This window comes from Carettochelys insculpta, chromosome 1, assembly GCF_033958435.1.
Source record: "Carettochelys insculpta isolate YL-2023 chromosome 1, ASM3395843v1, whole genome shotgun sequence".
Lineage (NCBI taxonomy): Eukaryota > Metazoa > Chordata > Testudines > Carettochelyidae > Carettochelys > Carettochelys insculpta.
The window spans coordinates 356,681,203-356,696,531 of NC_134137.1; the positions used below are offsets into that span (position 1 = coordinate 356,681,203).

Genomic DNA, 15,329 nt, shown 5'->3' on the forward strand with positions numbered 1-15,329 from the left:
CAGGAGGCAGACTAGAATTTTGACCCTTGCTATCAATGCTGGCCTGGACATGACTTCTAACTCCTCACGTTTGCCCCTGCTCTGAACCTTTGCCCTCCTAACTACCCTTGTTTTAGGATCCCACACTGTTTTGAGGGGAAGCAAGGCTAAAGAAATTGATTTTGTCAGGGTCAGAGTCCCTTTCCATATACTCTTTTCTATGGCTATGCAAAGGTAGCACTGCCCAACTTAGGTGAATTAGGGTTTTGTAGGGCCCTTAGGGCACAGCAAGTGGCAGATTCTCCCCACCCATTCTGCCTGCAGCCCCCCGCCCCACCTTCCTGAGAACTCCTTCTGGGGAAGTGGGGTTGGGGCATGTGGGCTTGCACCTGGTGGATGGGGCAAGCCTCACTTTCATTCCTGGCTGGCCAGATGGCTCAGTGCAAGGGTTCCAGAGCACTGAGTGGGTGGAACAGGGCACTTTTTTTCCAGTAAACCCCCCTCCTCTTCGTTATAGGAACAAGGGGATTTCGACGTGTGCAGTGGTCCTTTCAAAAAGGACTCCGTGTAGACGAGCTGCGTGCAATTGAAAGTGACACTTTCGAAGTGTTGCAGCCATCGTTATGCTAATGAGGCACTGCACATTTGTAACAGTGCCTCATTAGCATCTTTTGATTAGGTTCATTACCATGCCCCTTTCAAAGTTCTGGGGCTAGTGTAGACCTAGCCTCTGTCTTTATATTGTGTGGTTCTGTGAGATTGTCCGTGTTAGTCCTGTGCTTGGAATTCTGTGCGATCTAATCTCGCCCTTTGTCACTTTTGGTGGGTGAGTTGCAAGGGTGTCTAGGCACCAGTACAGCTCCAATGGATGCTGCTAGCTCAAATTGCCTTGTGTGCATATATGGCTGGAACAGCCCACCTGTCTTTAACTGTTTAAACAATAAAACTGAATTTGCTTGTCTGCCTCTGTAAACTAGCAAACAAACGTGTAACTGTTCAGTTGCAGCATTTTAAATAAAGACCGTGACAAGGGCTAGAAGCTCTGTGTTATGGCTGAAGAGCTTGTCTTTTGTTATGGCCTTATCCTGCTCACCCTCTGAGAGGAAGCAGACAAGCCTGAATTGTCTTTCTGGCTCCTGTTTGGTCCATGCTTCCTTTTCACCCTTCTAAGCCCCTAGGGGACAGAGTGTTTGATGGTAGTTAAGTTTCAGTGGGTTTTCTTGAGCAGAGGGGAGAGTTACAGTGCTGATGTTTTTCCATCCAGGGGAAGAGAAGGTCTGCAACTCCATCACAGGATTCCCTAATTACCCAAGGTTGAGTCTGTGTGGACAGCATCTCAACAAACCACAGTTGCAATAGAACTGAGAAAACAGTTAGTGTTAAAGAAAATATTACTAGAGATTTGTCTGTCCCATAGTTCCAGGGCAGTTAATCCGAAGAGTTCAGATTTTCCGTCCTCGCTCAGAGGGTTCTAACTTTTATTTGGAATAGGTGTAGGAAATTGTGTTCAATTCTGGGATGCAGTCAACTACTCTGTTATGAGCAAAAGTGGAAAAAAGGTTCTCTTTGTACGCAACCAAAAATAACTCTGCTTCGTTCCTGTTCAGCCCACGTGAAAGTACTTACTTAATTTAAATTCCTTGGAACTGTCTGTACTGTTAGTTAAAGTATACATCTCGGCTTGTCACAGTTTAGTTACAGAAAAGATGGTATTAAGTTGTATAAATCAAGACTTAAGAGTTAACAGACGTTTCCTTGCTGAAGAACCCACAACTACGTGAAGTCTTATTTTAGTACAACGAAAGCTCCGTTGTTCAGCATATTGGGGAAATGGATGGTGCTAGCTAATTGAGACCAGTGGAATACCAATTTTCAAGAAATTAGAATACAATAAAATGAGCACAAATAAAACAGTATACAGGTATGCACCAGTCTAATGGTAATACTGCACTGCAGAGTGGTTAGTTTCTGGAAGCATCTAGATGTGTACAGTAGACCCTCGATTTGCATGAGAGCCACATTCCTGGAAAACCTGGCGTAACTTGAAATTCGTGCAAGTCAAGGGGGTGGGGCCACCAACTCAGCACCAGCCACTGCTGCAGTGAGGAGCAGGGGGGATCCCCCTGTTAAGGGGAAAGAGAGCTAGCAGAGCACTTGGCTCAGCCAACTCTGCCCTGGGGTGCTGTTCCGGTGGAGGTGGGGGAGCCCCTTGTTAACAGAGATCCCCCTGTTAAAAGGCTGCTGGCTAGTGGACCAAAGCTCCCTCAGGTCAGCCACAGGCAGCAGCTGCTCCCATGCAGGTGAGGGGGAGGAGATCCCCCTGTCAAGGGGAACAGATCTTCCCCTGAGTGCCCTCTCCAGGGGAAAATGGGGCTCCCTGACCCCCCCCCTTGTTAATAGGGATCCCCCTGTTAAAAGGCTGCTGGGTGCACAGCCAGAGGCAGCAGCTGTTGCCACACAGGTGAGGGGGGAGGAGATCCCCCTGGCAAAAGGGAACAGAGCTGGTGCAGCCAGCTTTTCCCGAGTGCCGTTGCCAGGCACGGAGGTTGGGGTAGGACTCCCCTGCCCCCAACCCCAGCAGTGGCACTCGGGGGGAAGAGTTGCTGCACCAGCTCTGTTCCCTTTTGACATGGGGATCTCCTCCCTCCTTGCCTGTGCAGTGGCAGCTGGCTCTGACTGGAGCTTCTGGGGTCCCCCTCTGATCACACTAATGTGAGATACACACATGCTGAATGCACGTATCTTGAGAGTTTACTGTACAGGTAAAGTTCTGTACTGTAGATTTTCTTGACACTAAGCATCACTATGGGGCGTTCATGGCATTAGACCAAGATTACTAAAAATGTGCTTAACGCTAAAACTATACTGAATGTAATTTTATCAGGTATTGCAGTGCCTCAGGGTCATCGTTAGCATCAGTTACAGAAGACGTAAGAGATTGGGCTAAATTTGTGATGACTCGGACATCCTCTGGAAACCTTTTTTGAACAAATCCCTGTTCTCAGCTTGCTTGCTTGTTGTCGTCTTCTTTTGCATAACATTAGAGTGCTGAATGTGCAATTGCATATTGAGCAGCATACTATTCCTGATTATTAGATTAAAGAGCTGTTTTGGGAGATATCAGAAACGCTGGTTAATTGAGCTTTCTGGTTAATTAAGCACCAGATACAGTAAACTCATATCTGGCATTCTATCATCCAGAGCTCTCCAATAACCGGTATTTTAACCATAAGTAAATTTTAGTTGTTTTCATAAGTACAGTATAGTGAAAGTAAATACAAATAAATACAGCAAGTACAGTATAAGCTTACATTGCACATTACTACTGTTGGTAAATAAAGAACTCTGCATACATGTTTGCTTATTAATATAAGATAAAAGGCTCCTTTTATGGAGGTCGGACCTTGCTGATCTGCAACCCTCACAACCAGACTGGTCCCAAAAGAGAGAATTTGCTGGATCGGGGTGGTCCTCTACTGCTAGCCCCTAAGCAATTCTGACCATGGCTCCTTGCCCTCCTACCCTTTCCATGGCAGGCCCAGCTTCTAGCTCTGCTGGGGCAGGTGCTGCTCTGCTCTCTGGTCCAACAACATTCATGGTCCTGACAGCTCACAAATGTTGCCAGACCAGAGAGTATTGGATTTCAGAGGTGCAACCTATATTGAGAGCCTTATAACCAAATTGACAATTTTGGATGCTTTTTTGGAGCATACGCCTTAAACCAATATTCATTATTGGGCTTAAAGCCCAATTATTATTATTGGGTTATGGACTGCTCCCCACCGCTCTGCGCATGCACCCATCACCTGGAGGGAGAATGCATGGCTGCCATTGTGGCAGCTCTGGGGAGACCCAGACATTGGGTTAGAGGTAGGAGGCAGGAGGTGGGGCTGGTGGTGCCTTGCTCTGGGAGAAGGGATGGGGACTAAATTAAAGCAGGAGAGAGGGCTGGGAGTGCCTGGCTCTGGGGAATAGGTGGGTGCATTGGGTTAGAGCAGGGGGGCTAGGAATGCCTGGATATGGGGAAGGATGGGGGACTAGATTGGAGCTGGAGGGCTGGGAGAGCCTGGCTCTGGGGAAGCAGGAAGACATTGAGCTACATATTGTATATTCATTTTTAACTGAAGCTCCACTGACGTTTCTCTCAAAAACAGTGTTTAAAAATTCAATCTTAACCAGTCCATCATTTTGTCAATGTTTAGGACTTACAGTTACTGAGGCGTGGGGGCGGGGGAAGTGAAGTCTGGCATGCTAAGAGATTATTAACTGGCTATTTGAACAAGTCTAAGGATATCACCTAGCAGTGGGGACCAACCTGTAAAAGATCAAGAGCCGAAAAGTACCCATAGGTGCTGCAAAGAGCTGAGTGTATATAATATACAATCTTAATGGTGTATAATACTCAATTATATAACTTTAAATGGCCATTAATACTTCTAACTTTACTGTAATAACTAATTATTCAAAGTGTAAGTGGGACAAAAATATTTATTTTCATTTACTTTGTAATGTGCACTTCTTATCCCAGTGGGACTTTTGGCAAACTTTGACATCAACAGTCCTTTTTAGATCTGGCTTGTATTCCTTATGGCAGCAGATTTTTTTTTTTTTTTTTAAATTGCAGAAAACTTGTTAGTAAAACATAGTGAGGCAAGATGTAATATAAATATATACCTGTCAATATTAATAAATATACCTGTACACCCCTTTCCTCTTCAGGTTACTAACTAGAGTAGTTTACATACCTGTTGATCAGCCTTCTTGGACGGTGGAAGTAAAATTTGTTTTCTTTTTACAGTCTAAAATGACTATCTGAATGCAGTAGAATAAATGGCGTCAAAAGTAACGGATGCTATAGTCTGGTACCAGAAGAAGGTAAGCTTTTCAGTTTAATATATGGTGGTAAAGGAAGGGGAATTTTGGTGTTGACTGTCCTTTTTGTTTTGTCTTTTTTACGTTAAACATTTTGTCCTCTTGAGGGCTTGATTTGTGTAGTATATGGAGATGAGCAGCTCAGACTAGTTTTCCAAAATTGATTGATTAAACATATATTAAGAACACTTATGGCAGTGAAGCTGCTATTAAAAAGGGTGTATTAGTTACTTTAGGGCTGCTTGTATTTTTTTAAGAGAAAATATAGTTTAGAGGGTAAAATGTCACTTCTTGGTTGTAAATAAAGCGTGAGTGTATAGGGGAATGTACCATTTATATAGTACTTAAGTCACTTTCTCATACTTTTAAAAGTATTGAAATAACACTGTGCTTGAAAGAACAGCAACCTGCAAGGCTAAATTTCATGGTTTTCATGTATCTTCTCACTCACCAATAGCTCTGCTTTCAGAATATTCAAACTCTTACATTTCTTTTATTTGTACTGAGATACTGACCAGATGTTCTTTTCTTTTTTAAAAGTGTGTGTGTGTGTGTGTGTGTGTGTGTGTGTGTGTTTTCTCTAGGATTTATTAACCTGTTCCAGTAACGGTGAAGGTGAAGTCTCCAGCTGGGGCTACAGGCTCTGGGTTGGTGCTGGAAATGAGGTGTTTGGGGTGCAGAGAGGGCTCTGGGCTTGGGCAGGAGATAGAGAGGCCAAGGGAGAGGGGGATTGTACATTCCAGGTAGGACCAGAAATGAGAGGTTTTGGGTGCAGAGGGAAATCGGGCAGGGACTTGAGGGTGCTGGATCCTGGCAGCATTTACTGCAGCTCCCTGGAAGTGCTCACAAGGTCCCTGTGGCTGTTTAGTCACAGGATGGGTGGCCGGGGGAGTCTCTGTGTCTTGCCACCTCTGCAGCTCTCATTGGTTGTGGTTCCCAGCTGAAGGGAGCTGTAGGAGTGCTGCCTGCAAGCGTGAGGGCAGTGGGTGAAGATTTTCTTGTCTCTTTTCCCCCGTCCCCCCTCAAGCCTAGGAGCCACAGGGCCACTTCTGGTAGCTGTTTAGAGTAGGAATGTTAACATTTAAGCAGCCAGCTGGTAGGGGCTGGAGAAGCCCCCCACCTGCCTGGGGTGGGGGTGTTTGAGCCCCAGGAGGCCCCTGTGGGTGGTGGTGTGCTGCAGCATGGCTGGCCCAGCCCTAGAGCACTGTGGGCAGGAGTGCTCTAGCGAGGCCAGAGCAGTCCCTATCTACAGCAGCTCAGGGCGTGGGGGCGGTGGATGGCTGTGGAGGGAGGGTGGCTGGGGAGGCTACTCCAGCAGTGCTGGAGCACCCTCACCCAATGGCACTCTCAGGACCAGGGCTGCTACAGCCCAGCTGGAACACCCTCCACCTGTAGCAGCTCTGTGGGCAGAGATGCTCCATCATGGCTGGAACAGCCCCTATCCAGAGCAGGGGGAGGGGGAGAACCACCGTCCAGCCCAGCTAGGCTGGAGCGGCCTCCCCAACTGCTACCCCTTCCCCCATCTTTAATCCGTTAACTGGTCAAACCTAACATTTAACTGGTTAACTAATGCAACAGGTTTTTACAACCCTACTGTGGAGTAAAGACAAGGGAGAGCCTATCTTAGCCCTGGACCCCTGTAGCACTGTCCACTGGAATCCCCATTGTTACTTTTAAACTGAGCGTTTTGAAAACTAGATGCCTGGCAACACTATCGGCTGTCCCTATTATCTGTGAGCCCTGCAAACACAAATAACTTTACTCATATGATGAGTCACATTGTAGGAAGTTGAGCTGCTCAGATGATTTAAGTTAGTTACGCAATGAAGTATTTTTAAAATTTAGGCTGTCTGTATTGTTACAACAAATGTGCTCTGTGTTGGGATAATGAAATTTGAGTTCTTGTCTGTATTGTATGGTTTGGAAAAAGTACCATAACATGATCTGTAAAATTAGATCAGTTGATTTTTTGAACTTTGAAAGTCATAGACAGTAAACCCTCCAGTTATGTGGGGGTTGCATTCTTGCAACCCCTGTGTAACTCTAATTTTTGCACAAGTCGAGGGGAGACAGGAACCAGGCTGCTGCCTGGTTCCTGTCTCTGCTGGGCTTGCAGGAGCTGAAAAGCTGACTAGCCCACCAGGGCGGGTCAGTTTCCTAGCTCCTAGAGTAGCAGGAAACCAGAGGGCAGCCTGGTTCCTGTTTGCCCACTGCTTGTGGGACCCAGGAAACTGACCAGCTATGTGCTGGTCAGTTTACCTGCTCCCGCAAGCAGCGGGGAGATTGTAACCAGGCTGCCACTTGATTCCCAGCTCTCCCCGCTTAGGGAACCTGGGAAACTGACTACCCATGATCTGGTCAGTTTCCTGGATCCCACAGCAGGTGGGGAGGTGGGAACCAGGCAGCAGCCTGGCCTCTAGCTCCCCTACCCTTGCTGAGCTGGAAAACTGACCAGGGCAGCAGCTTTGGTCAGTTTGCTGGCTCCAGCCAATGGAGAGGATTTGGCAACCATAGGCCGACTGGCTCACAGTTCCTCTCCAAGCCTTGGAGCCAGGAAACTGACCAAAGCTGCTGCCCTGGTCAGTTTCACGACTCTGCAAGTGGAGGGGAGCCAGGTGCCCAGCTTCCTGCCAGTCCAGGGATTGGGAGAACCACTCCTGTCAATGGCAGTGGCCAAGAGTCAGGCTGCCACCCCTGAGAGGAGCAGTTTGCCCTCTCCTGTCAGGGACAGTAGCCTGACTTGCCACTGCTGCCCCTGACAGGAGCAAGAAGCTGCTCCTATCACAGATGGGAAGAGTCAGGTGGCTGCCCTGACAGGAGCGGTTTCCTGCTGTTGTCAGGGGTGGCAGTCACGTTAACTTGAGATGTGCGCAACTTGGTTGCACATATCTCCAGTGTTTACTGTACATGAGGAGATGCCATCATTTTTGTTTTTAAAGAAGGAAGTTAAAGCAAAGAAGCCTGAAGTTTGAACAGGAATTGAAAACAAGTGCTTTTGGTTAGTAGAGGAGAGCAAAAATTGGTTTTACTCAAGAAATCCCATTCAAAATTGCACATGTAAACAAGCTCATTGGTCTACATGTGTATATCAATACACTGAATTCATATACCACAACTTGCATAGATACACACCTTCAGAGAAAAGGAGCTTAACATTTCCTCTTGAAAAGTCTGAGAAAGTTGAGAAACAGTGAACTAATTTTAAATAATTTCCATGTCTACCTGAGCACCTTTTTCAAGTTTTCCTGGTTTTGTTTTCCAGTGTTTAAAAAACGAACAACAAAACATACCTTTGCTCCACTGTCTATAAGCCCCTTTTTAGCAAGGGAAAAAGTAATGACTCTTGGACAGCAAACAGCATTTGATCTATAATTAATTTTGCTGTGAATAACTAAACTTTGAACACTTTTTAAATAATAGGTACAAAAAAATTTTGACAGGTATAATTTTCAAATTGATGTTGATCTTTTAGGACAGAGGTCTGCAACGTGCAGCTCTAGAGCTGCGTATGGCTCTTTAAGGACTTCTTTCTCCATCCCAATGTTACAATTGCAAAGTTTAAAAAAAACAAAAACAAACAAAAAAAAAAAACAACCTGCCTGATTTTCGATAAACGGTGAATATCTAAAAGGCAAAAAATGAACAACTCATATCCAAATAGCAAATAATGTGTGATTTAGAAATGTTGGATAACTCCCCCTAGTGTCCTCAAGAGAAAAAGGAAGTTAGGGAGTGAAAGTCAGGAAGAGTGGTACAAACATGCAAGTAAAGTGTGAGGAAAAAAGTTTGTTAATGTCCTGCAGTAATCATGTATCGCATCACACATCATTGTATGTGTACTGTTCTTAAAATAGGGGATACAAAATGTATGGGCTGATGCTATTTATTATGGACTGTCTTTTATTCACATGCATTGCAGCTCTTGAATTATTGAGGTTTCTTTTACCAAATTGGAAAAAATGGCTCTTTTTGCTGTTTTTGATGCTGACCCCTGTTTTAGAAGAACAGGTTAAATTGGCACTGTGTAAAGAAATTTGCAATGTGCTCAGAAGCTTACCTCTAGATTTTCTTTGTTCTTAAATGCCTAGGGAATCTGAATGCAAGAATATAACATTAATACAGAGTTATTATTGTGAAAACATCATTCAGCCATAGTAGTGGTTTAGTTTGAAATGTTGAGTGTGCATATTGCTTCAAATAATTTTTTGTTTTACTTTCTCCGGAAAAAAAGTAGATCTTAACAAATTGGTTATCTGAATGAACTGGGAGCTGATCCTGCATCTGGCTGCATGTCACTTACCTTTTGAGTCTGAGTCTACTCATGAGTACAAAGGTTCCTGTGTACTCAGTTAGTTGCAAGTTTGGAGCCTTATTTATCCATATATGTAGTAAAACATACATGATGTGCAATATGGAATTTACTCAATTGTCAGCCTAATTCAAATTTGTGATTGACCTCAAAATCATCAAATTAAAAAAAAGAAGTTCTTTATTTGCCTTCTGGTTTATAAGCCTTTGAGTTACACTCATGTTTGAAAATCTAACCCCTTTTCCTCTGCAATGAAAAGAACTAAAATTTTACTTTAGCAGACTAAGACATAAGTAAAACTCAGTATTATGGGATTCTTGATTAAAATTGTTAGTTTACAATATCTGAAATATTGTGAGGGCTTTAATTATGTACTTCAGTTATTTTCAATTTCAGAGCTCCTGTGTGCTAGACCTTAACTGTGTATTAGTGAGGGCTTTTAAAATATATTTATTTCCTAAATAGTTTCATCGTAATTCTTCCATACCAGTGATTCTGTCTGTTCCGTTCTTGAAGAGGAAGATTCCAGATCTTGATAGTGACTGATTAATGTATCTTTTGAGGATGAGAAAAACTCTAACTTTTTTTTTGTTTTTAAAACTCCCCTTTTTTGCTGTTTAAGTGAATGTGTTATGAAGAATATGTATATAAAAATTTCAGAATTGTACTCTTGAAACACAGGGGCCGTGTCTGCACTAGCCCCAAACTTCGAAATGGCCACGTAAATGGCCATTTTGAAGTTTACTAATGAAACGCTGAAATACATATTCAGCGCCTCATTAGCATGCGGGTGGCCGTGGCTCGCCGCCGTGCGGTTTGTTCTGATGGGGCTCCTTTTCGAAAGGACCCCGCCTACTTCGAAGTCTCCTTATTCCCATCTGCTCACAGGAATAAGGGGACTTCAAAGTAGGCGGGGTCCTTTCGAAAAGCAGCCCGGTTGGGACGAGCAGCGAGGCGCGTCAATTTTGAAGTGCCGCGGCCGCCCGCATGCTAATGAGGTGCTGAATATGTATTGCAGCACTTCATTAGTAAACTTCGAAATGGCCATTTACATGGCTATTTCGGAGTTTGGGGCTAGTGTAGACATAGCCAGGGTGTTGGATGATGATTAGGGGAAGGACAAGGATATGTTTTGAACCCTAGGTATGTCACAGTGCTCTCTTTCATGTTTTTAATATTATATTTATTCAGTCCTTTTTTTGCCTAGAAAAATAGATGCCGGAACTCGGGCTCTGCTGACAGCGCCAACCCTGGGATCCCTGGTGGGGGAGGGGGGTCCCTGCAGCTGGGAGCCAGCTGGGGCACAGAGCCTTTCCAGCTGTGCCAGCCCCTAAATCCCCAACAGGGGAACCCCACGGCTGGGAGCCAGCTAGGGTGTGGAGCCCTGGCTGTCAGCCTTAGCTGTGGGAACCCAGGCTGGGCTGGGAGCTGGCTGGGGTGTGGAGCCCTGCTGGCAGCCTCAGCCATGCAACCCAAGGTGAGATGGACCACACAGCTCTGTGGCTGGGGGTGTGAAGACCTTCTGGCAGTCTCAGCCACATGAACCCTGGTTGGGGGTAGAGGGGGAAATCCCACAGCCCCATGCTTGGGAGCCAGCTGGGGTGCGGAGCCCTGGCCGACAGCCTCAGCCACAGGAACCCTGGCCAGGGAGTGGGGCAAGATCTCAGCTGTGTAAACTTCAGCTGGGAGGGGGGATCCCGCGGCCTGTGGCTGTGAGCCACTTGGGGTGTGGAGCCCTGTCAGCAGCCTCAGCTGTGTGAATCCCAGGCAGGGGGGACCCCATAGCCCCACATTTGGGAGCCAGCTGGGATGTGGAGCCCTTCCAGCAGTCTCAGCTACGGGATCAAAGGTGCTGAAATGCAGTTCTGTTGTGTTCTGGCAGAAAAAAAGCCCTGGATTTATTTAGCAAAATGTAACGTTTGAATAAATTATGGTGGAATTAAGATTATATTTACATGCGTCTTAAAATTATTTTAAATCTGGGAGTATATTGTATATCAGCGCCAAATTTGTCTAGTATTTGGCAAGAAAAGCAAATAGCAGAATTTTGTTATGCTTAAGGGAATTATATACAAAGCTCCTCCATTCCCTCTTTAGCGTCAGCCAGCCAGTTCATGGGTGGCCCTGGCACCAAAAAAGTTTGACAGGGGAATTGGATCTGGGAGTGAACTGTGTAAAGACTTCAGTGGGTACTAAAGTTACATCAGCTGAAAGAAGCAATCCTTCTGGTACCAAACTTCATCAATGCCAAAGCTTAATTTTGCCTTATAAAAATAACTTGTTGGAAAAGGGAGTTTTCCGTGTACCAATGAGACTGGGTACTAAGCTGGTACCAGCTGTTCTTTCAGTAACAGCTTTGTTCTGTTGGAACAAGCTGCTTAAAATTTAAACACCAGGAAAGCACCAAAATCAACTTTTAGGAATATTGCTCTAGCACTCTTTGGCTGTGTCTACACGTGCCCCAAACTTCGAAATGGCCATGCAAATGGCCATTTCGAAGTTTACTAATGAAGCGCTGAAATGCATATTCAGCGCTTCATTAGCATGCGGGCGGCAGCGGCGCTTCGAAATTGACGAGCCTTGCCGCCGCGCGGCGCGTCCAGACGGGGCTCCTTTTCGAAAGGGCCCCGCCTACTTCGAAGTCCCCTTATTCCCATGAGTTCATGGGAATAAGGGGACTTCGAAGAAGGTGGCGTCCTTTCAAAAAGGAGCCCCGTCTGGACGCGCCGCGCGGCGGCAAGGCTCGTCAATTTCGAAGCGCGGCTGCCGCCCGCATGCTAATGAAGCGCTGCATATGCATTTCAGCGCTTCATTAGTAAACTTCGAAATGGCCATTTGCATGGCCATTTCGAAGTTTGGGGCACATGTAGACGTAGCCTTTGAGGCATCACAGAACTGGAAGGGACCTCTAGAAGTCATATAGAAGGCAGTCTTCTGTACTCATCACAGCACCAAACATCATCATCTAGATCATCCCTGAGACATTTATCTAACCTGCTGTTAATGTCCAACATTGAAGATTCCACAACCTCCCTAAGCAATTTATTCCAGTGCTTAACCACCCTGACAGGAAGACGTTCCTAATGTCCAGCCTAACCTTCTCTTGCTGAAATGTAAACCACCTGCTTCTTGTCTTATCCTTATAAATTACAAATAGTAATTTTTCGTCCTCCTCCTTGTAACAGCCTTTTAGATACTAGAAAAACTACTATCCTTTCCCTTCTCAGTTTTCTCTTTTCCAGACTATACAAACCCAATTCTTTCAATCTTCCTTCATTAGATCATATTTTCTAGACCTTTAAACATTTTTGCTGCTCTTTTCTGGATCTTCTCATGATTTATCCACATCTTGTGGCACCATTTATTCCATATTATAGTATTAAAAATTGTCTCCAATACATTGTCAGAACTTGTTGGTTAATCTGTGTTCTGTTTCTCCCCCCCCCCCCAATATATGTCTGGGTAGTTGATGTCCCTCGTCATTACCAAGTCCTGTGCTTTGGATGCATTCTTTGGCTTAAAGAAAGCCTCTTCGCCCTGGTTTAGTGGTCTGTAGTAAACCCCTACTATGATATCAGTCTTATTTTTTTTCCGCCACCTTTTTTCTTACCCAGAGACTTTCAACAAGTCTGTCCTACTTCCATCTCAACCTCAGACCGTGTGTGTGTGTGTGTGTGTGTGTGTGTGTGTGTGTGTGTGTGTGTTAATACAGAAGGCAACACTTCCTCCCTTTTTTCCCCACGCATGTCTTTTTTGACCAAGCTGTACCCTTCTATACCAATATTCCAGTCATGTGTACTATCTTACCAACTCTGTCATGCCAGCTATGTCACAGTGATTTGTGTTTACTAGCATTAAGTTCTTTTTCTACTTGTTCACCCATATTTTTCACATTTGTGTATGGACACTTAAGATACTGATTTGATTCCCTGACCCCATTTCAATCTTGTCTCTCTTTGATCCCTTATATTACAGTGCATGCTGCCCCCATTTTAACACTTTTTTCCTAAGTCTCCATGTTTTAGACTTGCATGTGGGCTTGCCTACGCTCTTTGATCCTAGTTTAAGCCCTCCTCACGAGGTTAGGCAGTCTGTGACCAAATATACTGTTACTTTTCCTCAACGAGTAGACCCTATCTCTGCTTAGGAGTCATTCTTCCTGGACTGGAAGCTGTTGATGCCTATTCTTACAGGCATAACTTTCCTTTGTAATTAATCAGACATGAAAGCTAAATTTCATGATTTATGTAGTAAAATATACTGGGAAAGACCTGAGGTAGGGCTCTGTATAATATGAAAGTTCATGTTTTTCACCAGTAGAAGTTGGTCTAATCAAAAATATTACCACGCCTGTCTTGTCTCTCTGATAGTAGAGAAGAGTAAACCATCAAACAAGGCTGACTTTGATTCATATTTTTCCTCTGAAAATTCTTAGATCATTGCATGTGAATATGTATATTGTAAATATTTCAGTAACATGCCTTATTACGTGTTGAAGGCGCTTCACTATTTATTTTAGGTATTTCATTATTTTCATAATGTAATTGTCACCTGCAGAGATGTTATTGGGTTTGTAAACATCAGAAAAATTCTAGTTTTGTGAAATTTCTCAAAAAAATTTAGCATTGTTCAGCACTCACTGAAAACCAAACCATTCACTTAGTAATTTGAGCACCACCGTTGATAATTTTCAAAAATAAATATTTATTAAGACTATTTGTTTTTCAAACAATCGTTCCTATACCAATTCCAAATGTGGGTGCGAATGCACGTGTTTTTTTTTTAATTACCCAAAATCCCATTGTGTGTCTTATAGCTCATAACTTAATAAATAAAATTGTTAGTCTTTAAGGTGCTACAGGACTACTTAGTGTCTGCTTTTTTGTAAAGCTACTGCGTAACACTGCTGCCATCTGAGACTTCTTAAATTTGTTTGTTTCCCGATGTGGAGGATCAGCGGAGGGTGGGAGCAATCCCAGCACTTCTGCTTGGTAATATCTGTGTGGGTGTGCTATATGGTGGACTGATTTAAACCAAGGAGATTTAAATAATTGATTTAAATCACATTTTGAATCACCAAAATATCAATTATTTAAATTGTTACCAATAAAGCAATGACCAGATGTGCTTAGGGTGCACTTAATTTTGGAATAAGCCCTACTGAACTCATTGGCACTTTTGTTTACTCAAAAACAGATATAGAATGAGGTTCCCTTGGAAACACCAAGTAATGCTGAAATAAAATAGAAAATATACTTACGCAACATCGTTGTGGTCTGTGGCTATGATGCGTAAAATGAAGGGCACATATTATGTAATATAAATGTAAAAAATGGCAGAGGCAGCTGGCACCTTTTAGATTTCTCTTGCTGCAGATTTCTGCATTATATACTTGGTGTTAGTCTAAACCTAGTTAGCTAATTCAAGAAGCCATAAGCATTAGCTAAGCTAAACCTTTTTTAATAACATCATCCAACACAGGAAACAGTTTGGGAATTTATTTGTCAAATCACACATATACTAAAAGGTATAGAGAGAGTCTTGAATAATGATGCATTGCATTTAAGTTACTAGCCAGTTGATCCACTTAGTCATATCCACATCATTTTCTCCCTGTAAGCAGATCTCTTTATGCTGTTTCATCTGTGCAAATAGGCCAGCGTCTGGGAACCCCTGCCCCCCACGTTGCCAGGATCCTTCCCCTGCAAGGTTCAGGGCTCCTCTTCAAAGCATCTGGCCTGCTGTGGGGTAGGAGGTGTGGAGCCCTGAGCTTTACAGGCTGGAGTCTGGCGGGCCAGGGCCACATTTGGCCCTGGTTTCTGTCTGGAGTTGGCAGGAATGGTTCTGTGCACCACCGCTGCTCCCCCCCCTGCTGGGGAATCAGCAGTGCCTGGAGGGACTTTGCTCCCACCACTCTGGCTGGAATTGTGTGTGCTAAGCAATCTTTCTTTCCTTTTTTCCTTTTCAGTACATTCCACTCTTCCTTTCTATGCTGACTCCATTTTTTCCTATATATTGTTTCTCTGTCTTGAAGATAATGTCTTAACTAACTCCTTTGCCATGCTTGGCCAATGTCCAGCAACATGTAACAAAACAATCCTACCCAGCTAAGTGGCTTTCTATGCACGTTACCTTTTAGTCTGCTGAGAGGGAGACATTGAAAGCAGAG

At 44.2% G+C, this 15,329-nt stretch overlaps 1 protein-coding gene across 2 annotated transcripts in view; it reads left to right on the forward strand.

Annotated features, from left to right (window-relative positions):
* The window catches only part of PHTF2 (putative homeodomain transcription factor 2), a 143,517-nt gene that overhangs the window by 27,769 nt on the left and 100,419 nt on the right, over positions 1 to 15,329 (forward strand). For both annotated transcript variants that reach the window (XM_075017208.1, XM_075017234.1), the window contains exon 2: positions 4,778 to 4,854. In XM_075017208.1, the coding sequence (XP_074873309.1) occupies positions 4,810 to 4,854 (45 nt within the window). In that variant the 5' untranslated portion in view covers positions 4,778 to 4,809. The remainder of the gene's footprint in view (positions 1 to 4,777; positions 4,855 to 15,329) is intronic.